At 37.5% G+C, this 21643-nt stretch overlaps 1 protein-coding gene across 1 annotated transcript in view; it reads left to right on the top strand.

The window, feature by feature from the left end:
* Nucleotides 1-21643, top strand: part of MICAL2 (microtubule associated monooxygenase, calponin and LIM domain containing 2) — a 122383-nt gene that overhangs the window by 56129 nt on the left and 44611 nt on the right. The window contains exons 15-25 of the mRNA XM_085224101.1: nt 861-932; nt 1369-1518; nt 2879-2983; nt 4391-4603; nt 4822-4923; nt 5533-5664; nt 12019-12126; nt 12564-12644; nt 14097-14283; nt 16059-16147; nt 16377-16476. Coding sequence (XP_085080227.1) covers nt 861-932; nt 1369-1518; nt 2879-2983; nt 4391-4603; nt 4822-4923; nt 5533-5664; nt 12019-12126; nt 12564-12644; nt 14097-14283; nt 16059-16147; nt 16377-16476 — 1339 coding nt within the window. The remainder of the gene's footprint in view (nt 1-860; nt 933-1368; nt 1519-2878; nt 2984-4390; nt 4604-4821; nt 4924-5532; nt 5665-12018; nt 12127-12563; nt 12645-14096; nt 14284-16058; nt 16148-16376; nt 16477-21643) is intronic.

Below are 21643 nucleotides of genomic sequence, written 5' to 3'. Positions count from 1 at the left end.
TGTTGTGATAGGAGAAGGGGAAATGGTCTCAAACTAAAAGAAGGGAGATTTAGACTGGATATAAGAAGAAAATATTTTTACAGTAAGGGTAGTGAAGCACTGAAACAGGTTGCCAGAGGAGGTGGTGGGTGTTCTGTCCCTGGAGATATTCAAGGTCAGGCTGGAAAGGGGCTCTGACCAACCTCATCACGCTGTAGATCTCCCTTTACATTGCAGGGGAGTTGGTCTAAACAATCTTTAAGGGTTGCTTTCAACTCAAATGATTCTGTGAAAAGAAAGGGATATATCTGCACCATGAATGCATGTTCTGCATATGAAAATCTAGACTGACGGAGATGGGGATCTATAGTGGAAGAATTTCCTTGGGTTGTGCTGTTCATCTGGAAACTAGTGTCATCTAGATTAAAATTCACAGAATGACTGATGCTCTAATGCCTCTTTTGTTTGTTGTTTTTTGTTTTTTTTTTTTTCCCAAGAACGTGCTAGTGCTTTGTGAATTACAAATTCATTAATACTGAAGGAAGCAGGTAAACAAGGAGTTGCAGGTCCCCTGTTGAACAAGATTTATGCATTTTCCCCATCAGATTTGAGTAAGAGCTCCCAGTCAGGGGCTCCTGTGCTGCTGATAGACATGTGATTACTGCCAGCAGGACTTCTTTTGCGTGGAATGATCCTGCTGAGCTGGAGGAGAGTGATAATGAGTGCTATGCTGGCACCACTCACCCATGGTCATGTTATTTAACAGAGGCCAGACCACACTTACCTGGTAATGGAAGCTAGTGTTGTGGGAGGAATGGATTGGGTAAATTTCATAACTTCTGTAATAATCCAGATATTTTGTTCTGGCTTTCCTGTTTCAGGTTGAAGGGAAAACAGAAGAAAAAGAGACTAACAAAAGACGTCGCAAAGGTCTTTTTGGTGTCTTTGAGGAGGTTGGTGTTAAGCAGTGTCAGCACCTATCCAGTTCATTGCAAAGTACCAGAACTGAGGAGACAGTGGGAGTTAGAAAGATGGGGCTTGGACTCATGCTTGAAAACTTGAATTCATTTTCTTTCTGACACTAGAATATTAATGTATAAGGTTTTTTCCTTTCTGCAATTCAGTTACTTAAACATTGCTTGTCTATGTTTGAAGAATTTGTGTTGTAGCTTGATTGCTGCTCTCTCTCTTAGGATGGTAACCTTTGTGACTGCTTTGTGATCACCAGTATTGATTTGTGTTCCCTATTTACTGCCCTCTGGGAATTTTGCATGCTAAGCAGTGTCAATTTTAAGATACTGTGGATTCTTTGCTAGTTAGGATGCTATTTTCTCTCTTCATTAATGTCATTGCTATACTTGAGAAAAACAATCTGTTCTTTTATTGCAGACCTCAGGATTTTCAAGCCAGGAGACAAGTGTTGGGAAAGAACAGAATGATGGCAGAGAAGGAATAAATCAGAATAAAGTTAAATCAATGGCAACTCAACTCTTGGCAAAGTTTGAAGAGAATGCTCCAAATACAATTTTTCGGAGGCAGGTAGGTCATAGATGAACAAAGTCACCTCTGAAATTAAACATCAGTCCCTCCATATGAGTGTGATGCAGATTTTGGGGGGGAAAAAGTGGATCTATTAGATATTTGAAGTGGATTTTCTTTCTTTCATGTTTTAAATTCGTTATGCATATTAAAGAGTATTCCTCTTAGTAATTAGGGAATAAACACGAGTGAGTAATATGGAGATATTATACCCTATATTATAGGGTATATTAGTATCATGTAGTGGAATTTCAGAGTCTGGAAATCTTCTGTAGAGCAAGCTAGAAATTTAATTTGTATAGGAGTCTCTTGGGCTGTGTATGGTATCACAACAGAATTTTTTTGCCTGTGTTTCGTGAGTAGAGAGTAGTAAATGTCTTTCTTCGTGAAAAAATTATGGAAAGATTAAGAAGGGAGTGTAATCTTTTTGAAAGATGTGTATAGCTTTCTTTTCTACTCGTAAAGAAGGGATGGTGGAATATATTTGAACATTTCACAATATTTTCATAAATGCTGTAATCCCAGCAAATAATCCCAGGCTTTCAAGGTAATAATGGCAATCTCAAAATCACACTTATGTCAGCAAGACGGCTGCCTGAATCAGCTGAATTCAAGCCTGATACCTTTTTTTTTTTTAAAAAAAAAAAAAAAAAAGTCTGAAGAAAGGATATGCGGGGTGTCCAAGAGCTGTCAAGGGTGGTAGCTTTCTTAATTTTGTGCTTTGTTAATTTAAATATTTAAGTCTTCAAGAAATGCAGTCTTCACAGTTGTAAAGTGACTTTGATAGTCAACCACTGCTGTCTGCATTCTTCCCAGCTACTATGTCAGTGCCCTGAAATTTGTGATACCTGTACAGAGCTTTACTTGTTCATGTTCAAGGAAGCCTTGATGCATTTACCCAAGGTTAACATTATAGACTTAGGGCAGAGTGGCTGCAAGGCTGTATAGAGGAAATGGACCTGGGAGTATTGATGGACACTTGGCTGAACATGAGCCAGCAGTGTGCCTGGGTGGCCAAGGCCAATGGCATCATGGCTTTTATCAGAAATAGTGTTGTCAGCTGGAGCAGGGATGTGATCATCTCTCTGTACTCAGCACTGGTGAGGCTGCACCTTCAGTACTGTCTTCAGTTTTGGGCCCCTCACTACAAGAAAGACTCTGAGGCTTAATAGGTTAAAGGCTAGTAAAATGAGTTGGGGACAAAAATTTGCAAAACATGTTGATGAAGCTCTGTAGTAGTATCTCTTTAAAAACAGCTTTTCTTTCTTTTTCTCAATATCTTGGAATTCTATTTACTATCTTCTTTTTTTTTTTTTCCCCCACTCTGTCTTTATAATTTAAAAAAAAAAAACTGTACAAGGAGCAGATAGATAGACCAGCACAGCTCTCTTCTGAGTCTCCTGTTAATCCTCGCTTTGCTCAACCTAAAGATACAAGTCGTCTTCTACCTCAACCAAAAAGGCAGGTAGGAACTCATGTGGGTAACATTTAACAAGCATACTGTTCCTCTTTCTGCTGAGGACTTGTTCATTATATATATATATACATACTTAGCTAAGATTTATGAAAACTACTGTAAAGTTCAGTGGTTTTTTAGACCTGCTTGAACAGATGAGAAAACTTTTGGAAAGAATCAGTATCTGCATGGAAAGAACTTGGACAATCTGTAGGTGTTGATTTATGTATAATCACACCTGGACTTCAAACTGTATAACTATCATTGCATATCTGAATTTAGCATGCAAGAAAAGGACAACAGTAGCTGAAAAAATTCTATGTATGTACATGATGCTTTGTGCTGTTTCCGCTCTGAGAAAACTCGCAGTATATCTAAGATAAATGGTTGAGCATTGAAAATCTGATTTTAATGACCAGATTTTCTACTTCTTTAAGTAGAACTTGTGAGAAATACTGCTAGAAGCTCTTCTGCAGTATTGTAGACATAGAATGAAACTTTTGAGTACTTAGTTTAATTCACTTTATGTTAGAATTTTCAATGTTAGTAAATATTCTGTAGTGATCTTTCAAGAGTAGTCTGCAGCAAAGTGGGATCTGAATTGCATTGGAATTCTTCAGGGCAGCTTGAAGAAGAATGCACATTCATAAACAAGTTGCGAATTGATTATTTTTAAGGCAGATGTGCTGTTCTGTAACACTGGGAGCACACTGTACACTGATTGGGATTAACGTTTTTTAATTTTGATTCTAAGAAGTTTGGAAAGTTTGCATAATTTCTTTGAATTGGACAAATGGAATGAAGTAGAAAACTATCATGAAAAGACAACTGGAAAGTAGTTATTAAGACTGAATTTGACAAAGCTGAACTGATTGAATTCAATTACTTCAAAAGCTCTTTCATATGGAGTTTAAAAATCAGAGGCCCATTCTGAACTCCTCAGAAAATGCTTCAAATCTGAAAAATATTACATCTTGTGTCATGTCACGTTAGATCTAGCTTTATGCCAAGGTCTACTGCTGGTGTTTTTACAAGTTCATTCCCTGGTTTCAGGCAGATGCGATGCTAGTAAAAATCTTGACTAAAACAAAAGCAGAACTAGAAGGAGACACATTGTCATGTTCTCCATTCACACTGTGTGGGGTTATTGGTTTAAAAACTGGGATAAACTTAGGTCAGCACTTTCATAAGTAGCACTGATTGTGTTTCTGTGCATGGGCATAAGCAGTAGATGTGCAATAAATACTGGAGAGAGATTGCTGTGAGAACCAGGAGAGCATTTCATTTCTAATTCCGTGCATGACTGAGCTGTGCTTTCATAAGGATCTTTAAAAACGGAATGTGCTGCATGGTAATGCAGAAGGGAGATGTTTTTTTATTTTATTTTTTTTCACTCCAAGTGTTTCCCAGTTTCAGGTGGTAGCTAGACCTGAACACGAGGTCAGGGAAACCAAACAGTCTTTAAATGGTTCTGATCATATGGCCAGGACACCAAAGGCTATAGAAAAAACAGATATCCAGCGCAGTCTATCAGAAACATCTGAAAATCTTGCATCTGCCTGTTCTGCTGCATTTGTCCTTTCTGGAGTGCTTGAACGTCTTCAGCACCTGGATGAAAAAATGAAACAGGTGATAAGCAATTACTTTTCCTTTCTGTCTCTTAACCACATGTATTAATCTGCGTGCTGTATTTTCCCTGGATATGCTTGCTTTTTATCTGTTCATTTTAGCTTACATTAAGACAATTAAAATACTTTCTGCATACTTGTGTATTCGATGATATTTGTGTCATTAACTGAAATCTATCTCTTTCTTTCTCTGGCTTTCTTTCCTGACTCTTACTGCAGAAAAGAGCTCAGACCATAGCAAATAGAGAATTCCATAAAAAGAACATTAAAGAGAAAGCAGCACATCTTGCCTCACTGTTTGGATATATGGATTTTCCAAAGGTGAATATTAGGTTTTGTACCTGCAGAATTGCTGAGTTAGAAGAGTGATCTTAGAATTCTTGGATTAAAAAAAAAACAAAACAACAAAGCCATGATTTTGCTTTTAACCGTTCATTCATCTTGAGTAGATCTGATAAGTCATTTGGACTCCACTGAATTTGGTAAAATTTTAGTTTAAATATTATTGCATAATTTAATTGAGGTAAAACACAGTTGTAATCATAAAGCTGGTCAGAGTACCATAGCATAAGAGAAATGCCTTGGCATGGTTTATTCTTTGTGTTTACGAGTATACACTATTATCTCACTATTTTTAATGAATTGGTGAGCAGTCGCTCTCAGTCAGTGAAATTTGGCATGTAGCATTTTTTTAATGCTTTCTTAACTTATTACCCATTGTAATTATTTTTATAAGCTGAGTATAATAATATCATCTGAGATGAAGGTTTTGTCACGACGATTTCAATGGCTCCTCACTATGCAGAATTAGAGAATGGTGCAAAATTGTAGTTATCTCTTTTTCTTATGCATGACTGTGAAGTTATTCTCTTAACCTGTGCTAATGTCACTCTCTCTTGGTTAACTCTCCTCTGTTTCTGCTCTACACAGAATAAGCTGCCTACTAAAGGCTTATCCCATTCTCAGCCCCCAACTCCCTCTTGCCCTCCACCTCATGATTCAGCTGCTGCCTCTTCTCCATCATCTGTAGGTTCAGCTTCCCCTGTTCTTCCTTCTAGACAGGTACTCTATTAAACAGATTTTTCCTGTAAAATCCAAACTTGTGGTAAGGCTGTTTGAGAAATGGCTTGGATGAAAGGTGCTGCCTTTGTGCGGTGGATCTATTCTATAGTTTGTATTTCACATTAGAATTAAATCTTAGTTTTCTTCACCATGGTGAATTCTGCATATTTGCAAGAGGAAAGTCAACAAATGGTTTGGCTATAAAGCTAAAGAATAGAACAAATAATTGAGAAAGTTCTGGCTTAAATTCTGAATTTTTGGTATTGATGTTTAATTTCAGTGTTCTTTTGTTAGATAATGCTATAGAAATACTTAATGGAGAGATAGTTTCACATACTATAGCTGGATGTTAGGCGATTAGTTAGCTGTGCTGGGTGGGTATTTGTCTTTATAAGATTATCAGTTGGGTCTGCAGGGAAGAATCTGGGTGATAATGGTTACTTTAAATAGAGGATTGTGTTAGGGTTGTGTAAGCATGTGTTGATACAACCAGACTTCACTGTTTTGTTTGTTTACTTATTTATACTTTAAAACTCATTTCTGCATGTTAATTGCTAGAACTCAGTTCTTTGCAATGCAAGCTTCATGCAGGGGAAACCAGCATAGACTTAATGAAAGCAATTCGGTAACATGTGAATAAGACATATCCAGCTGTTATTGCTTATGCTAGTTTTAAAATGTGCTTTTATCTGTAGAAGATGAGGTGACATTGGCTTCTAACTCTTCTGTCTCAGAAGTGTTTTAATTTAGGAAAGTTGGATATTTTTCAGCTTTTTAGGGCCAATAAAAGGCTCAGGTTCTCTTTCCTTCACCCTGGTTCTGTAGTGGCAGTCTGGGAACGCTGCAACACTGCAGTACTACATGGGAATATTGCATAGGAGTACTGTCTTCATGTGGGACTAAGGGTGAAAACATGATATTTCTGGAAGCAATGGGAATGATTGCCATGACTCAGAGCAGACACTCTCTGATGGATGTTCAGCAGACTAATTTAGTGGAATTGGTCTTGGTATTAGGCTGACGTAGTTTGCAAAGGTATGTTCCTTGGATTAGCTGGAGGTGCATTCAGAAAGCTCCATTACTCTCTCATTCCCCTGGAAAATACAGGATACACAGCCCTCCAAGGACACTGCAAGTCCAGCAGGTGCCTAACTGCTGTAATCCTCTAATCCCCTTCAGCTTCAAAATCATTGCTTTGCCTAGATTCACTCCTTCCTTTCTGTGACCTAGGATATAAAGCATGTGGTGGGTTTTAAGCTAAGTAATGCCTTACAAAATATAATGACCTGTTTGTCATAGGCTTTTGAGCAGTACTGCATTGATGTAAAGAGAGCAAAAAACCAATGTGACCTAGCATTTAGCATATGAGAACTAGGGTCTTAATCATGTGGAAACTCTCCATCAACAAGAGAGTTTTTTGATGGGATTTAAAAATTTTTCTTCTAAAAAAGAAGCAATTGGTTTTGGATGTTTTAGTTCAACAGCACTTTGTTCAAAATGTGTTCACAACCCTTTATTAGTTATCACTGTATTTAAATGACATACCAATAGTTTGTTACATGATTTCAGTTAGTGTGAGCTTACTGTAACTGAAAATTCTCTGTCCAGAGATAATGGGAGGGCAAAGCACAACTGAGACTAGAAAAGCTTGTTTTGTCGTGAGCACAGCAAATACACATTGAACTTATTTGCTAAATTGTTGCTTGATTATATAGGACTAGCTATGTTCTTCAGTAGATGCACATGCCAGAGCATCCTGATGCCTAAGACGCTGCTCCATGAAGCTGGATATGTTCAGGTCCTATTGTATGCTGTATGCATTGTATATGGCCAACTGTATTGCACAGTATATCTGAAAACTTTTAAATAGCCTGATAATGAGCAGACTAACATCTTCTTTCCTCCCCTCTGAGACAGATTCAAATGAACCCCAATACTGTAGATATTTCAGTGGGAAAGGTAGTAATTTTAAATAAATAAAAAATAAAAAACATTGGGTTTTTCTGGTTACTAGTGAGCACAAGTGGGTTATGGGTAGGAGTGGAAGAGGGTCGTTCAGCCATGGTGTTGGGCAAGGCCATGTAGGCAGGTAAGAGGACAGTGTCTCTCCTGCTGCAGATGTGATAAGGAGTCACAGGAGAATGGGTCAGGCTTTGGGTGTGGGGGTAAGGGACCCCTGATGGTGGGGAGCACAGTTCCAGGGGAGGTACACTACACTATCTGCAGGACAGGCACCTTTCAGAGCAGGTTGTTCCAGCATACATTAGGTTTACATGAGTAATGCAAATCCTGCCCTGAGGACAGGATGGACTTAATGTCCCCTTGTACTTATGCCCGAGACAGTGTGTTAGTGATAGTGCATATGGATATGCTCAGATTTTCTTTTCCATCCTGTTTGTGTACTGTGAAGTTAGTTCAGTCCTGTGATACCTCTGTAGTTTTTAGACTGCACACTTTTCAAAACATCAGTTGTATTATGCGCTATAAAATGCTGTCTAAATGTGCAGCATTATCTGTCTGTAAAAAAAAAAAAGTTTATAATATTTCAGTTGCACAACCGCACTTTGAAGTAGTGTGTATGATAGCTTTATAAAATGTATTTGAACCTCTTAACTGTATGTGTTGGTAATTGGCTGTGTTCATACTGCTTTAAGGGTGGATTTGTAGGACTCAAAACAGACTGCAGTACAAATTCTAAGAGTTATTGTTAGTTAAATCTGAACTTCAGTATAAAAAAGGGTCACAGGATAGAGAAGCCAACAGAAAGAACTCCTATTGTTCTTGTATATCAATGAGCAGCAGAAGAACAGAAAATACTGAAATATTTATTTATTAACATTTCATAAGATACAACCTGTGAATATCAGCACCACCACATCCTTTAAATAGTACTGTTGTTTTAATTTTTAATTTTAAGTGAGTATATTATCAGGCAGGACAATCCTTGACATCTGCTGAATTTTCATTGGTATAAGTATTAACTAAAGCGGTATATCTATTGAAAATAGTGTCTCAGCAGACTTACTGTCTTATTACAAAAGCATATTATTAAGCCTTAGTCCTGAAAGGAGCACTTGAAAGGGAAGTCAGTGGATGCATTCTGCTTCTTCCAGATTCTATTAAAGGCTATATATTATTAAATATAACATATACGATTATTAGAATTCATTAAGGATCAATTTCTGGGTCATAATATATGCAAGTTGGCAGTAATAATCAAAACTCCATTCTAGATTTAGACAGCTGTTATATTTATCTTAGGTTGAATATTAACAATATAATGTTACATATTGGGCTTTGATTTCTGCTGTTTGCTGTTAAAATTTGGATTGACCTTCAGAACACTGTATTGATGTGAGCTTTATGTGGGTGTATCCAGGCAGCACATCATAGGAACTACAAACCATTGCAATCAGTAAGCTTTGCTGCCTGCAGAGTTTGTATCAATTGCTTCCCTTCAGTGACGTCTCTAATTATGAGCAGTAAACAGGGCTTGGGTGTTTCCTATGCACAGTAACTTATTATTCAAATGCTGTTTATCTCAGAGGTAAAATATATGTAGCAGATGCAATAAAAAATAAATAAATCACCCTCAGAGTAAGTAAGTCCAAGAAAATCATTAAGGATTTGTAACAGTAAAGGGGAAACATGTATGCTTCTGGAAGCAGAAAACAGTATTTCCTTCATTTTATGAAAGACGTTTGTTTACTAGTTGGTTGTCTCTGGTGTTATAAATAATAGCACAGGGAAATACAGGAGGAAGCCTTCTCTTCTCACACTGACAACCAGCCTGATCAACCTGCTAAAAAGCTTTGGTAACCTGTCACTGAGAGGTCAGCACTCCCAGTAAGTCACTACACTTTGAGGATTTTGAAGTGTTTCCTGAAATTCACCATGTAAAATAACTCTTAAGATTCTTTTCCAGGACAACAAACTATTTAAAGCTCTACTAAGAACGTGTGAGTTTTGAGCAATAGCCTTTTGTTATATTGATTGTGGCCTCAGCAGTACAAAATTGTATGCGTGTGTGCAGCATCGTGTACATCACTGTTCTCAACAGTAGTAAGTGCATGAGTGAAATACGAAACCTATTATGTTCATTAGGATCCGAGGGTAACTTAGCAGTGTGCTGTTGAAGAAAGCTAACCTGTAAAGGAGCTGACATTCTCTAAAGGAATATACCTCTAGTATGCAGATTTGAGGTCGGACCCTTTCTTCTGCAGTGAATGTTATGAAGGGGAGACATTGTCATCAAAGAACCTGTTCCTAACCTGAATGAGGTTTAGAGAAGACACAGGGTGACTTGGTGGTTGTACTGTTATTGCTAATGAGCATTACAGAGCAGCAACTGCTCTCGCTCTCCCTGACCTTTCCTTTGCTGTGGGTTTCTTCTCATGGCACATGCTCACAGGGCTGCCCCTATAGATTCTCATCCTGCTGTTTTTATTTCATGTTTGAATAACATTTGAAAGGTGCAGTACTGTGGCTGTTGCAAATTCATCTTCTCTTACTTACTCACCTTCCTAACTGGGTAAGGAGAACCAGTAGTGATCTTTTCCTAATGTGTCCTTGTTAACCAGGCTCACTAAAGTGAGATGTCATTAGTCCTCAAATCTGTTTGCTTCCTGCCCTCCTTCCTGGTCAGCAGCCACAATTTTGTGTTGGTGGTGGTTGATTATGAGACAAGAGTGGCCAGCAATCTTTTGGTTGCTAGATTAGATGGAAATCCCACTTGTTTTTACATGGGATATGAACTTCACCTAAGTTACACAAATGCTTCCTTTTAATAACACTTCTTAAAGTATGTATAAACATGTAATTTCCTTGTTCTGACTCCCTTAATGGTGGCACAAATTGCTCCAAAGGGTGGAGAACAGAAATGAACCCACTCGATGAATTGCAAGGTGTAATTCAGGCTGAGGGATACTCTTCCTGAATTTCAAGTACTTGCACTTTAAGCATAGCATTACTGTTTAACTGGTTGCTCCGGCATTTTGTTATTTCAAGGTAAACTGTTTCAACAGACTTTGAAAGCTTTTTTTTTTTTACCCCAAAAATTGTTATTACTCAAAAAGTCATGCAGATATTAAATAATACTGTTGTATTTTTATACTAAACAAAAACAAATGGCAAAGAATGATCTTCTGAATGATCTTTGTTGTCTTCACATGCATATTTTATGTATGCCTGGATATTAAGACAAATTAAGATAAAACACTCAAAAGATAAAGGAGACCGTAAGGAGCTGGGCACGTTCTCAAGTTCCTGCACTTGATATTTTTTTTTTTAATTAGCAGGAATATTTTTGTTCATCGTAATTTTTGAAAAGATACCCACAATGTATTAGAGTTCTTTTAAGCTTGATAGAAATTTAAAACCATTAAAACCATTTTCCTTCTCTTCAGAGTAACTTTTTGATTTTTGTTTAAACCCCACCATTAGCAAGACATGGTATGATATCAGTAGAAAATAATTTCACTGAGAAACGTGAGAGTTAAAGTCTGGACTCAGTGAAGAAGTGAGTGGAACATAAAGTGCAAGATCAGGGATCTTCTAGGAAGAAAAATATCCTGGCTTCAGAAGAAGAGCATCAGATCCCTGGCCAAATCAGGATGGCTCTTGCAGCCTTTGGGTTTCCAGAGAGGTTATGGGTAAAATCAAAATCACTAGTGGCAACATGAATTTGGGTAGCAAACCTTCATCTAAATCTATGAAGTCTTCACAGTCTGTTCCTCGTGATGAGAGAACTAGAGTACCTGCCTACCCACCTGCCACATCTAAAAGTTATTGGAGAGAATGAGAAATAAACACACTGCTGATGCTCAGAGAGGAATCTGTGCAAGACTTCTAGGAGGTTTTCGTAGAATGTTTCCTGAAATACCAGTTTTTAGGTCAGTTAACGTGGTTTAGTCACCACCTTCCTTTCTGAATTGTAACACTAACTTCTAAAAAGTCAAAGTGGCAGTAGCTTTTTTTTTTTTCGTTTGTATTTAATTTATCACAACAATCCTTCCCTAGTTCAGCTCAGCTGCCCTGTGCCTTTTGCTGGCCCAACAGGAGGCCTTGTGCTGCAGGAGCAGCATTTGCTCAAGCAGCTATTTCTCCATCATCCACAGGGAGAGAAGTGTGATCTGCCTGGGAGCGTCCTGTGACCACCAGCTGGACCATGCTGTTCATGCATGAACGTGCTTGTGCTCTGCTATACTTTGTCTCTGCTTTTTCTCAGAGCCTGTCTTTATCATCGCTTTCATTGATTTGCATGTTTTCAAGTCATTCTCATTTTTTTTATCATTAAATTCTCAAGTAACTAAAGCTCTTCCTTCAATTCTTCATCTTTTACCCTTTTCTGGTTAGATGACTGTAGGAAAGGTCTCACGTGCAATTGGAGCTATGGCTGAAGTTCTTGTCAATCTGTATGTGAATGATCACAGACCCAAGTCACAAATTCCCCCCCTTGAGCTGGTAAGACTAAACTCACAAAGAAACAACAACTTTACTTAAAAGCAGTGTTTTCCAGGGTGTCCACCTGATTTAATACCTTAATTGTGGAGCACCTTTAGCATTATGAAAGATATTAACCTAATGCTTACTGAGGAATTGAGTGCACGTTGGCAGTATACACTGATAATGTGGGTATGCTGGAAGCATTGCTCACAGTGTCTTCTACTTATACTTTTATTACTTGTCTGCATGAAATAAAACTTCAGGAGGCTTTTATTAAATGTAATTATTGGTACCATTAGTAATAGAAAATGGTTATTAATCAAGGTGGCGTCTAAAGAAAAGTTTGGTACAGTATATGTTTATGCAATTATTTTTAACATGCAAATGTTGAATCACTATGCTTCATTTTGAAGAAAGCTATTTTTAAACTCTGACACAATCCTATTTGAATTCAGAACCAGTCTTTGGACAGAGCTACAGGTTCTTTCCCCACTCCCTGTTCTCCATATCCTGTCTCCAGTGCTCAGAGATGTCAGGTATTGGGAAGCTAAGTTTGGGGTATTGTGGTGTTGATGCTGACTTATTAGCCAGGGCTAAACTCTATTTGCTTCTGCTTCACTGTGACTATCTGACCTGTTCCGTTAACATTATATTCTTAAAAATGTATTTCTATGCTTTTCTATTTGCATGGTTATTCATCTGGAAGGTTTCATGTGGTTCATAGTCCAAAATGATCCAGCACAGCACAACAGATTACTAACAGCAGATTTTATATAGGATTCTCAGCTGTTAAGCACAAGAGTGTGACTCATGCCTGTAACAACTGTGACTTAAACTTAACATTGAAAAAATATTCTGAGGCCTTCTTTTGCTGGCAAGTTAAAGAAGTTGTGTGGACTGCATGCTGGTGTCTGAACCTGAACGGGCTCTGCCAGGCCTGCAGCTCCTCTGTCTCAAGCATGGTACCTTCACATCGTGAGAAGAGGATGGGGAGATGATAGGAGCTGTAGAAGAGCAGGGTTGGATGCTCATGTGTGCTGACCTATAACTAAAAACAACGCAGTGAAGCAAAGAAACTTCTTTGCTTCTTAGATGCCTGCCTCTAATAAGTGAAGGGACATCTGTTGTTCTATTTATAATTCATTTTTCTGTGCCTTTATATGTAGATACAGAACGTAGAGTTTGTGACAATTAGAAAAAAAATGTAGTTAACTTGCCAAATTCAACAAAAAGTTCAAAAATATGTGCTGTTAATATGAGTCTTATTTTAAAATCCAATGAATTTGAAGAATGCTGAATGTTCATGGTACGAATGAAACTGATTTTTAAACAAACCAAGCCCTAGCTTGGGCTGTTTATGCAGGCAGAAATGCGGCTGAGAGGGGAAGAGTATTTGTGAGTGATGTTGATACTGGTGTTTGAACCACCACATGCAACTGTTGGCTTTCCTTCCTTCAACTTAAAGCACAAATCTAATTTTCCTTAGGGATAGGAGCTTTTACGAGCTGAGTATGACCTCAGTACTACTGAAATGACCTTAGTCTTCAGGGTTTGCGTAGCTCCAAATGTGTGCCTGTTGTTCAGGGCTGTCAAGGTCTGCCTTCCCCTCATCTGAGAAGCACTGCTATCTGCAGCTATGATTGCAAGTGCCTGAGTCAGCACAGCACTGGGTGCATGGGCCTGTTGCTGCCCTTGTACTCGAGCAAACATGAAGTGCCCATGAGCTGAAGGGGGAAGCTGGGTGCAAGTCCAGCCACAGCTCATCCTTTTGAGTCTCATGATGTCTGATTTATGAGTTGCTGTTTAAACCTACAGACTTGCAGTCTATCAGTAATAAAAAAGCTGACTGATGCATTTTTTTAATTGTGTGTGGAGAAAGGGCTGTGTAAAACTTCAAGCAGTTAAAGCAACTGCTTACTTCAATAAGAATTTATATCTAGGTGTCCTGTAAAGGCTTCAGATGTGATTCTATTTTCATCTTTTAACAGGGATCTCTGCGAAAAGAATTTCCTCAGTCTATCGGGGGGAGTGACATTTGTTATTTCTGCAAAAAACGGGTATATGTTATGGAGCGGCTGAGTGCAGAAGGCCACTTCTTTCACAGGGAGTGCTTCAAGTGTGAAATATGTTCTACAACTCTCCGTTTAGGAATTTATGCCTTTGATGTTGAAGAAGGTAACACAGAAGCTATTTAAGAATATTTATATGTCTGAATATTGATGCTTTTAATGGAACCAGAGAAAAAGACCTTATAGAGTAGCTCAGACAGGAGGAGGTCTGCCGAGGATGTTCTTTGTGTCCACGTTGATCTTTGAGTCCTCAACTTCTTTCAAAAGAAGCTAATTGAGATATATCTGAACTTTAAATGAAGAAATGATCACTGGAAAATAAATCAAGTGACAAAACTACAATTTGTCCAATCACAGGTCAGAAATGAGGTGGGAATGGAAAGGTGCTTTTTTTTCTCTGCCAACAATACAGAATTATCCTTACCTGACACTGATAACTAGCCTCTAAATAAAGTGATCTACAAGCACAAGTCAGAGCAGAGGTAAATTTATGTGTGGGGGGTATGCTTTCTTTCAAGATGTAGTAGCTCATAATGTGAAAGCAGTAGTACTGGCCAAGCAGCGTGCCCTTTATTACAGTCAGTTGTAGAATGGGATGTTCAGATCTTGGGCTCTTGATGTCACCTACAGCTTGATGCTTGGGGCAAGGGGATTATATGGTTTTTTTGCTTGTTTTTTTTCTGTTCAGATGGAAGTTAGTAAACTATATAAAAATTCTCTTGCTATTTCCAAATGATTTGAGTATATCTGAGTACTCACCTGATCTCCTCTTACAAAAGAATTAAAATCTCAAGGCCAAAGATAGATCTTCTGCAGTCTAGAGAGTCCTCTCCAAAGATTTTTAGCTGATTATTTGACTTTTTGCTGCTTGATATATTGCGTTTGTTTGTGACTTGGTATTTGTAGAATCTTGTTTTTTCTGCTATTTATTAATCTTAAACCTGTGTGTTAGATTAATATAAGGCCTTACCTTATTTAATGAGTATGCAAATCTGTATGCTGTAAAAGAAACCCAATCAAAGCACCTGGGTCAAGGCAACTCCTTACTATCAGTACAAGCTGGAGGATGTAAGGATAGAACACAGCTCCAGCATAAAGGACTTTGGAGTTGCTGGTGAATCACAAGCTGGATATGAGCCAGCAATGTACCCCTGCAGCCCAAAAGCCAGCTGCATCAAAAGAAGCATGACCAGCAGGGTGAGGGAGGTGATCCTGCTCCTCTGCTTTGCACTGGTGAGGCCTCACTTGGAGTACTGCATCCAGATGTGGAGTCCTCATTACAGGAGAGGCATGGACCTGTTAGAGCACATCCAGAGGAGGGCCACAAAAATGATCCAAGGGATGGAATACCTCTCTCAGCCTGTCCTTGTAGAAGAACTGGGTATCTTTCGGTATCTAAAGGAGGGCTGTAAGAAAGAAGGGGGCTGACTCTTTGTCAGGGTCTGTTGTGACAGGACAAGGGGAAATAAACTTAAATTTTAAACTTTAAATTAAGTGGAAAGAGATTTAGAGTGAATGTAAGGAGGAAGTTTTTTATGATAAGGATGATAAGGCACTGGAACAGGTTGTCCAAAGAGGTAATGGATGTCCCATACTGGGAAACATCCAAGGTCAGGCTGGAATGGGCTTTGAGCAACCTGATCAAGATGTAGATGCCCCTTTCTATCTTTCTATTGTAGGAGAGTTGGACTATTCTAACTAAAATTATTTTGTCATTCTGTAAAGCTGTGGGCAGTGCAGAACCAGCAGATGATTTCCCATTTCTTTTGCTGCCAAACCATTAATCACCTTGATTTATTTTTTTTTTATACACAAAATAGTGGAGTTCTCATCAGTAGATGTAAAGATAAAAAATCATATAATTTACTTTTTCTCTTCTAGGTAAATTTTACTGTAAACCTCATTTTACACACTGCAAAATCAGTAATAAACACCGAAAGAGAAGAGCAACATTACAGGTCCAGTGCAAGGTATGTATTGGTTATATCATTAATGCAGAAAATATTGAAGCAGCTTTATTTAGAGCAGAGTATGTGTATGTGTAATCTGGTTTTCAGTGGAAATGAGCTCTTCATCTATAAAGTTGAACTTAAGAACAGTTGGAAGTGAATATATATCTAAAAACTTAAAAACTAACAAAAACTGGACTTTATACTTGCTGTAGAAGTATATTTAACAAATTTTAATGCTTTTTATAAGGAGGCAATGGAAACCTGGAAGAAAGAAGAACTCAGAGCTACAGAGACCACCACAGACAGCACTTTAACTACTGCTAGCAGTCCAGAGGACAGGTCCCCAGGTATCCTGACTTCCTTCTTTAGGCACACTCTAAGCTGGCCCCTTCGGGTGACAAGGGATCTGCTTGACATTCCCAGACGCCTCTCTAACTGGATGCATGGTTTTCTGCACGCTACCAATGTTCATTTCAGGGACAATGCATATAACTATACCTACTTGTATGAACTCTTGAGCCTTGGTGTGCCATTTCTCTGTGCTCTTCTAGAGGTACTTACTCATATGTACCGGGAAGCAGAGCTATCCCTTGAAAATGTGCTTGAATGGGCAAAAAAATTTTATAGGGTTTAAATTTTTCTGTGTGTCTTGCTCAATTGTGCCTTTCAGATTTTCAAAATGAGCAGTCTCGCTATTTTCTTTTTGTTGTTTTTTGATTTGTTTTTTTTACTTGCAATTTAATGTGAGAGTTAAATGAACAATATATTCCTTCTGATATAAACTAGGTGCAATCAAAATTTTCAGTGCAAATGTACTGTATGTTAAAATATGAAGGGTGATGTCCAGACACATTTCCAAAACATGGAGACGGATGAAGGATATTTTGTAATTTTTTTCTGTTTTGTCCTGTTTGGGATCAGACCATTGGGGACAGGTACGTTTTAAAAGCCTTCTTCCCCTCTGCATTGTTGTTGTTGTTGGACAAAGAAAGAGTTTTTGTTCCTTCAGATGTTTGGGGAATATTTATAACAAATAACTGGGTCATTTGTTATAAATCCCTTTTTTTTTTTTCTTGCTTTCATCTTCTCTCTGGGTTATGAGGTTTATAACTTGCATGGCATTTCAAAAAAAAATTGTGTTAAATTCATATTGCTCCTAGTCATGCCTTTTACATTTCATACCCTCTGCTGATAGTGGGTATAATCTGTAATATTAATTTATTTAACATTTTGAAATAAGTCTGAAGAGCAAATCTGACCTGAGTGAAGACCTGATTGAAAACACACATCAAAGGAACTAGTAGATGTGAGTTATTCCTCAATTCAAGGCTTCTTCATTAGGCAGTTGTTTCAGTGAATGTTGAGTTGTGGAGCATTCATATGTTACTGAACTCACAACTGTTTTGCCTCCAGAGAGGCACTGGTTCTATTACGTTTGGAATTTTTTTAAGAATACAAGTTTAGAACAAACAACAAAAAACTACAAAGCAATATCCTTAGAATAAATTTATAACCAGGTACTTCATTCTTTTCAACATGTAAAGCTGATAGCAAATAGATGAAATCCTGTTATCTGGAGCAGCTGTAAAATAAATTTTCCTGGTGTTTCTCATCAAGGTCTACCTTTACCAAAAGTTGTCAGGAGCAAGTTAACTAGGGCTATTAAACAACAAGGAGACAGTGAGAACATCCCAAATTCTGATTGCTTTCTCAGCCTAGGTAGCCATTGAGGTAAGCATGCTCCCTGCCTCTAAAGTACTTAAATATTTAAGATGTTACTCAAGAAATAGATAAGCAATTAATATGGCAATATGCATAGCCTAAAATGAAAAGTACCTGTAACATTTTTTCTAGCCAACGTAACATGACGTAAGTAATAGGAAATAATTTTATGTTCAATTTGTACCAAGTTTGAGGATGACTTTTTAGTGGTCCCAAATAACTGTGCTTCTTATGGACTGAATGATTATTTTTTTTTTTTTAATTTTAAGTGAATGTGGGCAAAGACAATTTAAAGTTATCTTGTCTCTTAGATGTTAAAAGGAAATATGTGTTCTGTTTAAAATAAATGACAAACTGGGTTTTTCCTCTAGATATTTTGGTATAATTTCTCAACTACAAGGATAAAGCTTTTCCTATTTTACAATGCTTATATATTCTGGGGAGAAATTGTAAAGAGTATGAATAGAACTTGAAAAAAAAAATGCTTGGAAAAAATTGTTATTTGGTAGCATTGGGTTGAAATAAATTGCCATTAATTCTCGAATGTGCATTTAGCAAAACTTTGCTAGAACATTGACTGGACACATTGGCCATTATAACAACATGGTAGGTAAGCTGTGACTATCTCTTTCATAGCATTTAAATCTACTTTGGAACAGTTTACCCTTTTTAAATTATTTACTAATGCCAGTTGTTGTTTCACTCTAAATGGAAAAAAATCTGCTGTATAATTTACCGTGTTACTCCTGCGACACAGCAAACTGCTAAATGATAAAGTTTTAAAGTTAGACTCATTCTCAATTTTAATTTCAGTTTGTCAACAGCATGGTCTTGCAGAATAAATTTTTCCTGATGTTTTCTTTCACTGTTCACTACAAGAAAATGTTCTGCTTTTCAGCAGAGTGTAATGGTAAACTTACAGAAAATGGTGACAGAATAAGAAACTTGGACATCTGTGTTAACTTATGAGTTTAATTGAAGTGAATCTTACTAGAAGAAAGCATTTTCTTTTTACAAAAAAGATGGTAATGATGTTAAAAAGGTTTATATAATAGGGAGAAAAATCCCTAAATTCTCACAAAAGACTTCAGGGAGGGGAAAAAAAAAAAAAAACAACAACATACAAAATAAAAAACATATTCCTGGAGGATTCTAATTATACCAACATATTCCTCTGGAATTCTGGAGGTTGTTGGGAAGGTTGTTTATTGGTATCAATCCAATAATCAAATTGCTAATTGTTTGGTTTTTTTGAAACTTTTAATACTCTGATGATAAGATTAATACTTATTTGTCCTTGTTCATGATTTAATGAAAGAAAGGCAGTTTTGTTTTGGCCAATTCTTCTTTGTGAAGTTACTGATGCTCTTCTATATAACCAAGCTAAGTTCTGTGTTTCTGTTTTTTTTCTTCTGTGCTCTCTTTGTCAATCTCCCTCATTACTTTTAGTCCAGTTCATCATTCCGGTGTTGCACCCACTCACTGGCTGAAGCCTTTATGCTGTCAGGTGATTTTTCTGCTTGCCAGTTCCAAAACTGCGTGACTAACACTGTTGTTTGACAGCATTTCACTGCATTGATTTTGTATTTTATTTTATTTTTTAATACAATTTTGGAGCAAACTGTGTCTGGTATATTAATGGATGTGAGCTTTGGCATGATCATTTAACCTGTTGCTGAGTTCATAGTTCTGTAAAAGGATATGTCTGCTCTCTCTGTAGAGAATGTATTTCCTTCTGTGTTTGTGCATGTACACTTACTTTCCTTGTGTCTTCCAGGTAAGTTAGACGTAATAAATTGATTCTTGAAAGAACTATTTCTTATTTCTTTCAAGGTAATTTTAAAATCAGGTGACAATAAAAGCCAGGTGTTTCTCCTGGATAGCATGAGCACCTATTTCTATTGCACTCACATATTCAGTGAGCAGATTTTCACTGAGACCAAATATTCAGTGAGCAACCAACATTTGAGCACTCTTTCTAAGCGCTTCTTTGCTTTCATAGAGGAAAATTTTTTTACAAAAGGATTCTATTGGAAAAAATAGCCAGAGCAACACAAGTTCCGATCTTCCATCCCAAGTAACATACTGGGCAGGCCTAACAGAAATAGATGTGTGCTGTTTTTCAGTCCTTAATGTCTAAATGCCAAATTTTTATAACCAGAGTGTTTTGGCTTGCGTTGTTTTGTTAACTAACATTAGCTCTAACAAGACCCCATTTGCCCTCTGATTAATGGATTTGTCTTGCTGCATGAGAAGTTGCCAATACTCTCATGACAAATTAGAGCAATTACTTTGTATGTATTTTTTCCTTTAAGTTCCCGTCTGTGTAATCACATGATAATCTAAAAGGGGAAATGAATCCAAAGAAGAAACAAGGGCTCAGCCTGACCAACAAGTGCCCTGGGCTTAGGTTGATATGGTCATGACACAGTCTTACTTGCTGAGGATGCCCTTCAAAGGGAATGGGGACTGAAAATAGATCTAAGCAGCAGCTTGCAGAGTTGGGGGCAAACATGCTGTGCTACTTGTCCCATTTCACACACTCAATCATGAATGAAGAACTACTGAAGGGTCCTTATCTTGCTGACCTGTATGTTTGCATGACTAAACAATAGTATTGATTTGTGTGGGGATGCTAAATTGTGTTGGCTTTCAAAGTTCCCTTGCTGGGCCCATACAAAACCTCTCTGTATTCTATCTGGATAATGGCTAGGAGACACCTTGCTATGAATTGCAGGCCTATGGTGTTCTATTGCTAAGTTTCAGCATGCTTTGAGATGAAAGTAATTACATAAAGGTCTGCCATTTCAAACCATGTTCCATTGCTGTGCTTTTTTCTTTTTTACCCTCTTACAGAGTCTTCCTAGCTCTTCCTGGCCAGTGAGGATTCTGTACTTCTCTTCCTAAGTCTTCTGTCTTCACTTTACTTTATAATCTTAATGGAATATTTTTATTAAATAGTTTTTAATGCTGTATTTAAATTTTCACATGGAAATTCTGTATTTTGCACACAGTGAAAATTGTTTCAGCTCTATTTATGGTATTTGCTGTAAAGAAAAATAAATGTACTTCTTTATAAGTCTCCTTGTTTCATCTCTTTCTTTTAAAAAGATTTCTTGAACAGTAACTTAATGGTGACTTTATGCTTGTTTTTACAAGTTCTTGTGGTGGATGCTGTTATTTTTGTAGCAGCCTAACCCAGTCGCCAGGGAGTTTTGCTGTGGTGTGATAATCAAGTGTGTGTGTTCCTTTTGGAAGGTCCTTGACCCTGACATTTTACGCTAATTATCCCATCCACTTGAGACAAGTAGGTGCCTGATGTTGGGGTTTATCCTTCCTGAAACTGATAAGTTGGAGTTGGTGAGCGTGGGGATTGCTTGCATACACAAATGGCAGTCATTGTCTTCTCTTTGGCTTCTGTTACCTTTCTATATGCTTTTATTTTTATGTATTAACAAATATCATGATACGTTATCTGCATTTGGGATCTTAGATAGTGTGCAGAAAAAGCAGATAATAACTGAATAAAGCTTCATTTTAGCTGCTGACTCTGGACTGCTGTTTGCCAGCTCCCTATACCTTCTCAATCCCTAGAAGCTGCATCTAACACTGACTTACTATCTGATAACAATGGCCTTTTTTAATATATTTAATTTATTAAGTTTGCTTTCCATTGCTTTGTCATGTTTTTTATTTCTAATTTTCTTCTATTGTTTTTAAAACTGGTGTTGTAGTTCTTAAACAGCGCATTCTCCAAAATGGTTTTTGGTGTTTCTCCCTTTCGTTTTCTTT

The sequence above is a fragment of the Meleagris gallopavo genome, chromosome 5 (genome assembly GCF_905368555.1).
Source record: "Meleagris gallopavo chromosome 5, MGAL_WU_HG_1.1, whole genome shotgun sequence".
Classification (NCBI taxonomy): Eukaryota; Metazoa; Chordata; class Aves; order Galliformes; family Phasianidae; genus Meleagris; species Meleagris gallopavo.
Note: the sequence above shows the minus strand (reverse complement) of the source record. Positions and strands in the feature narration are given on the sequence as shown.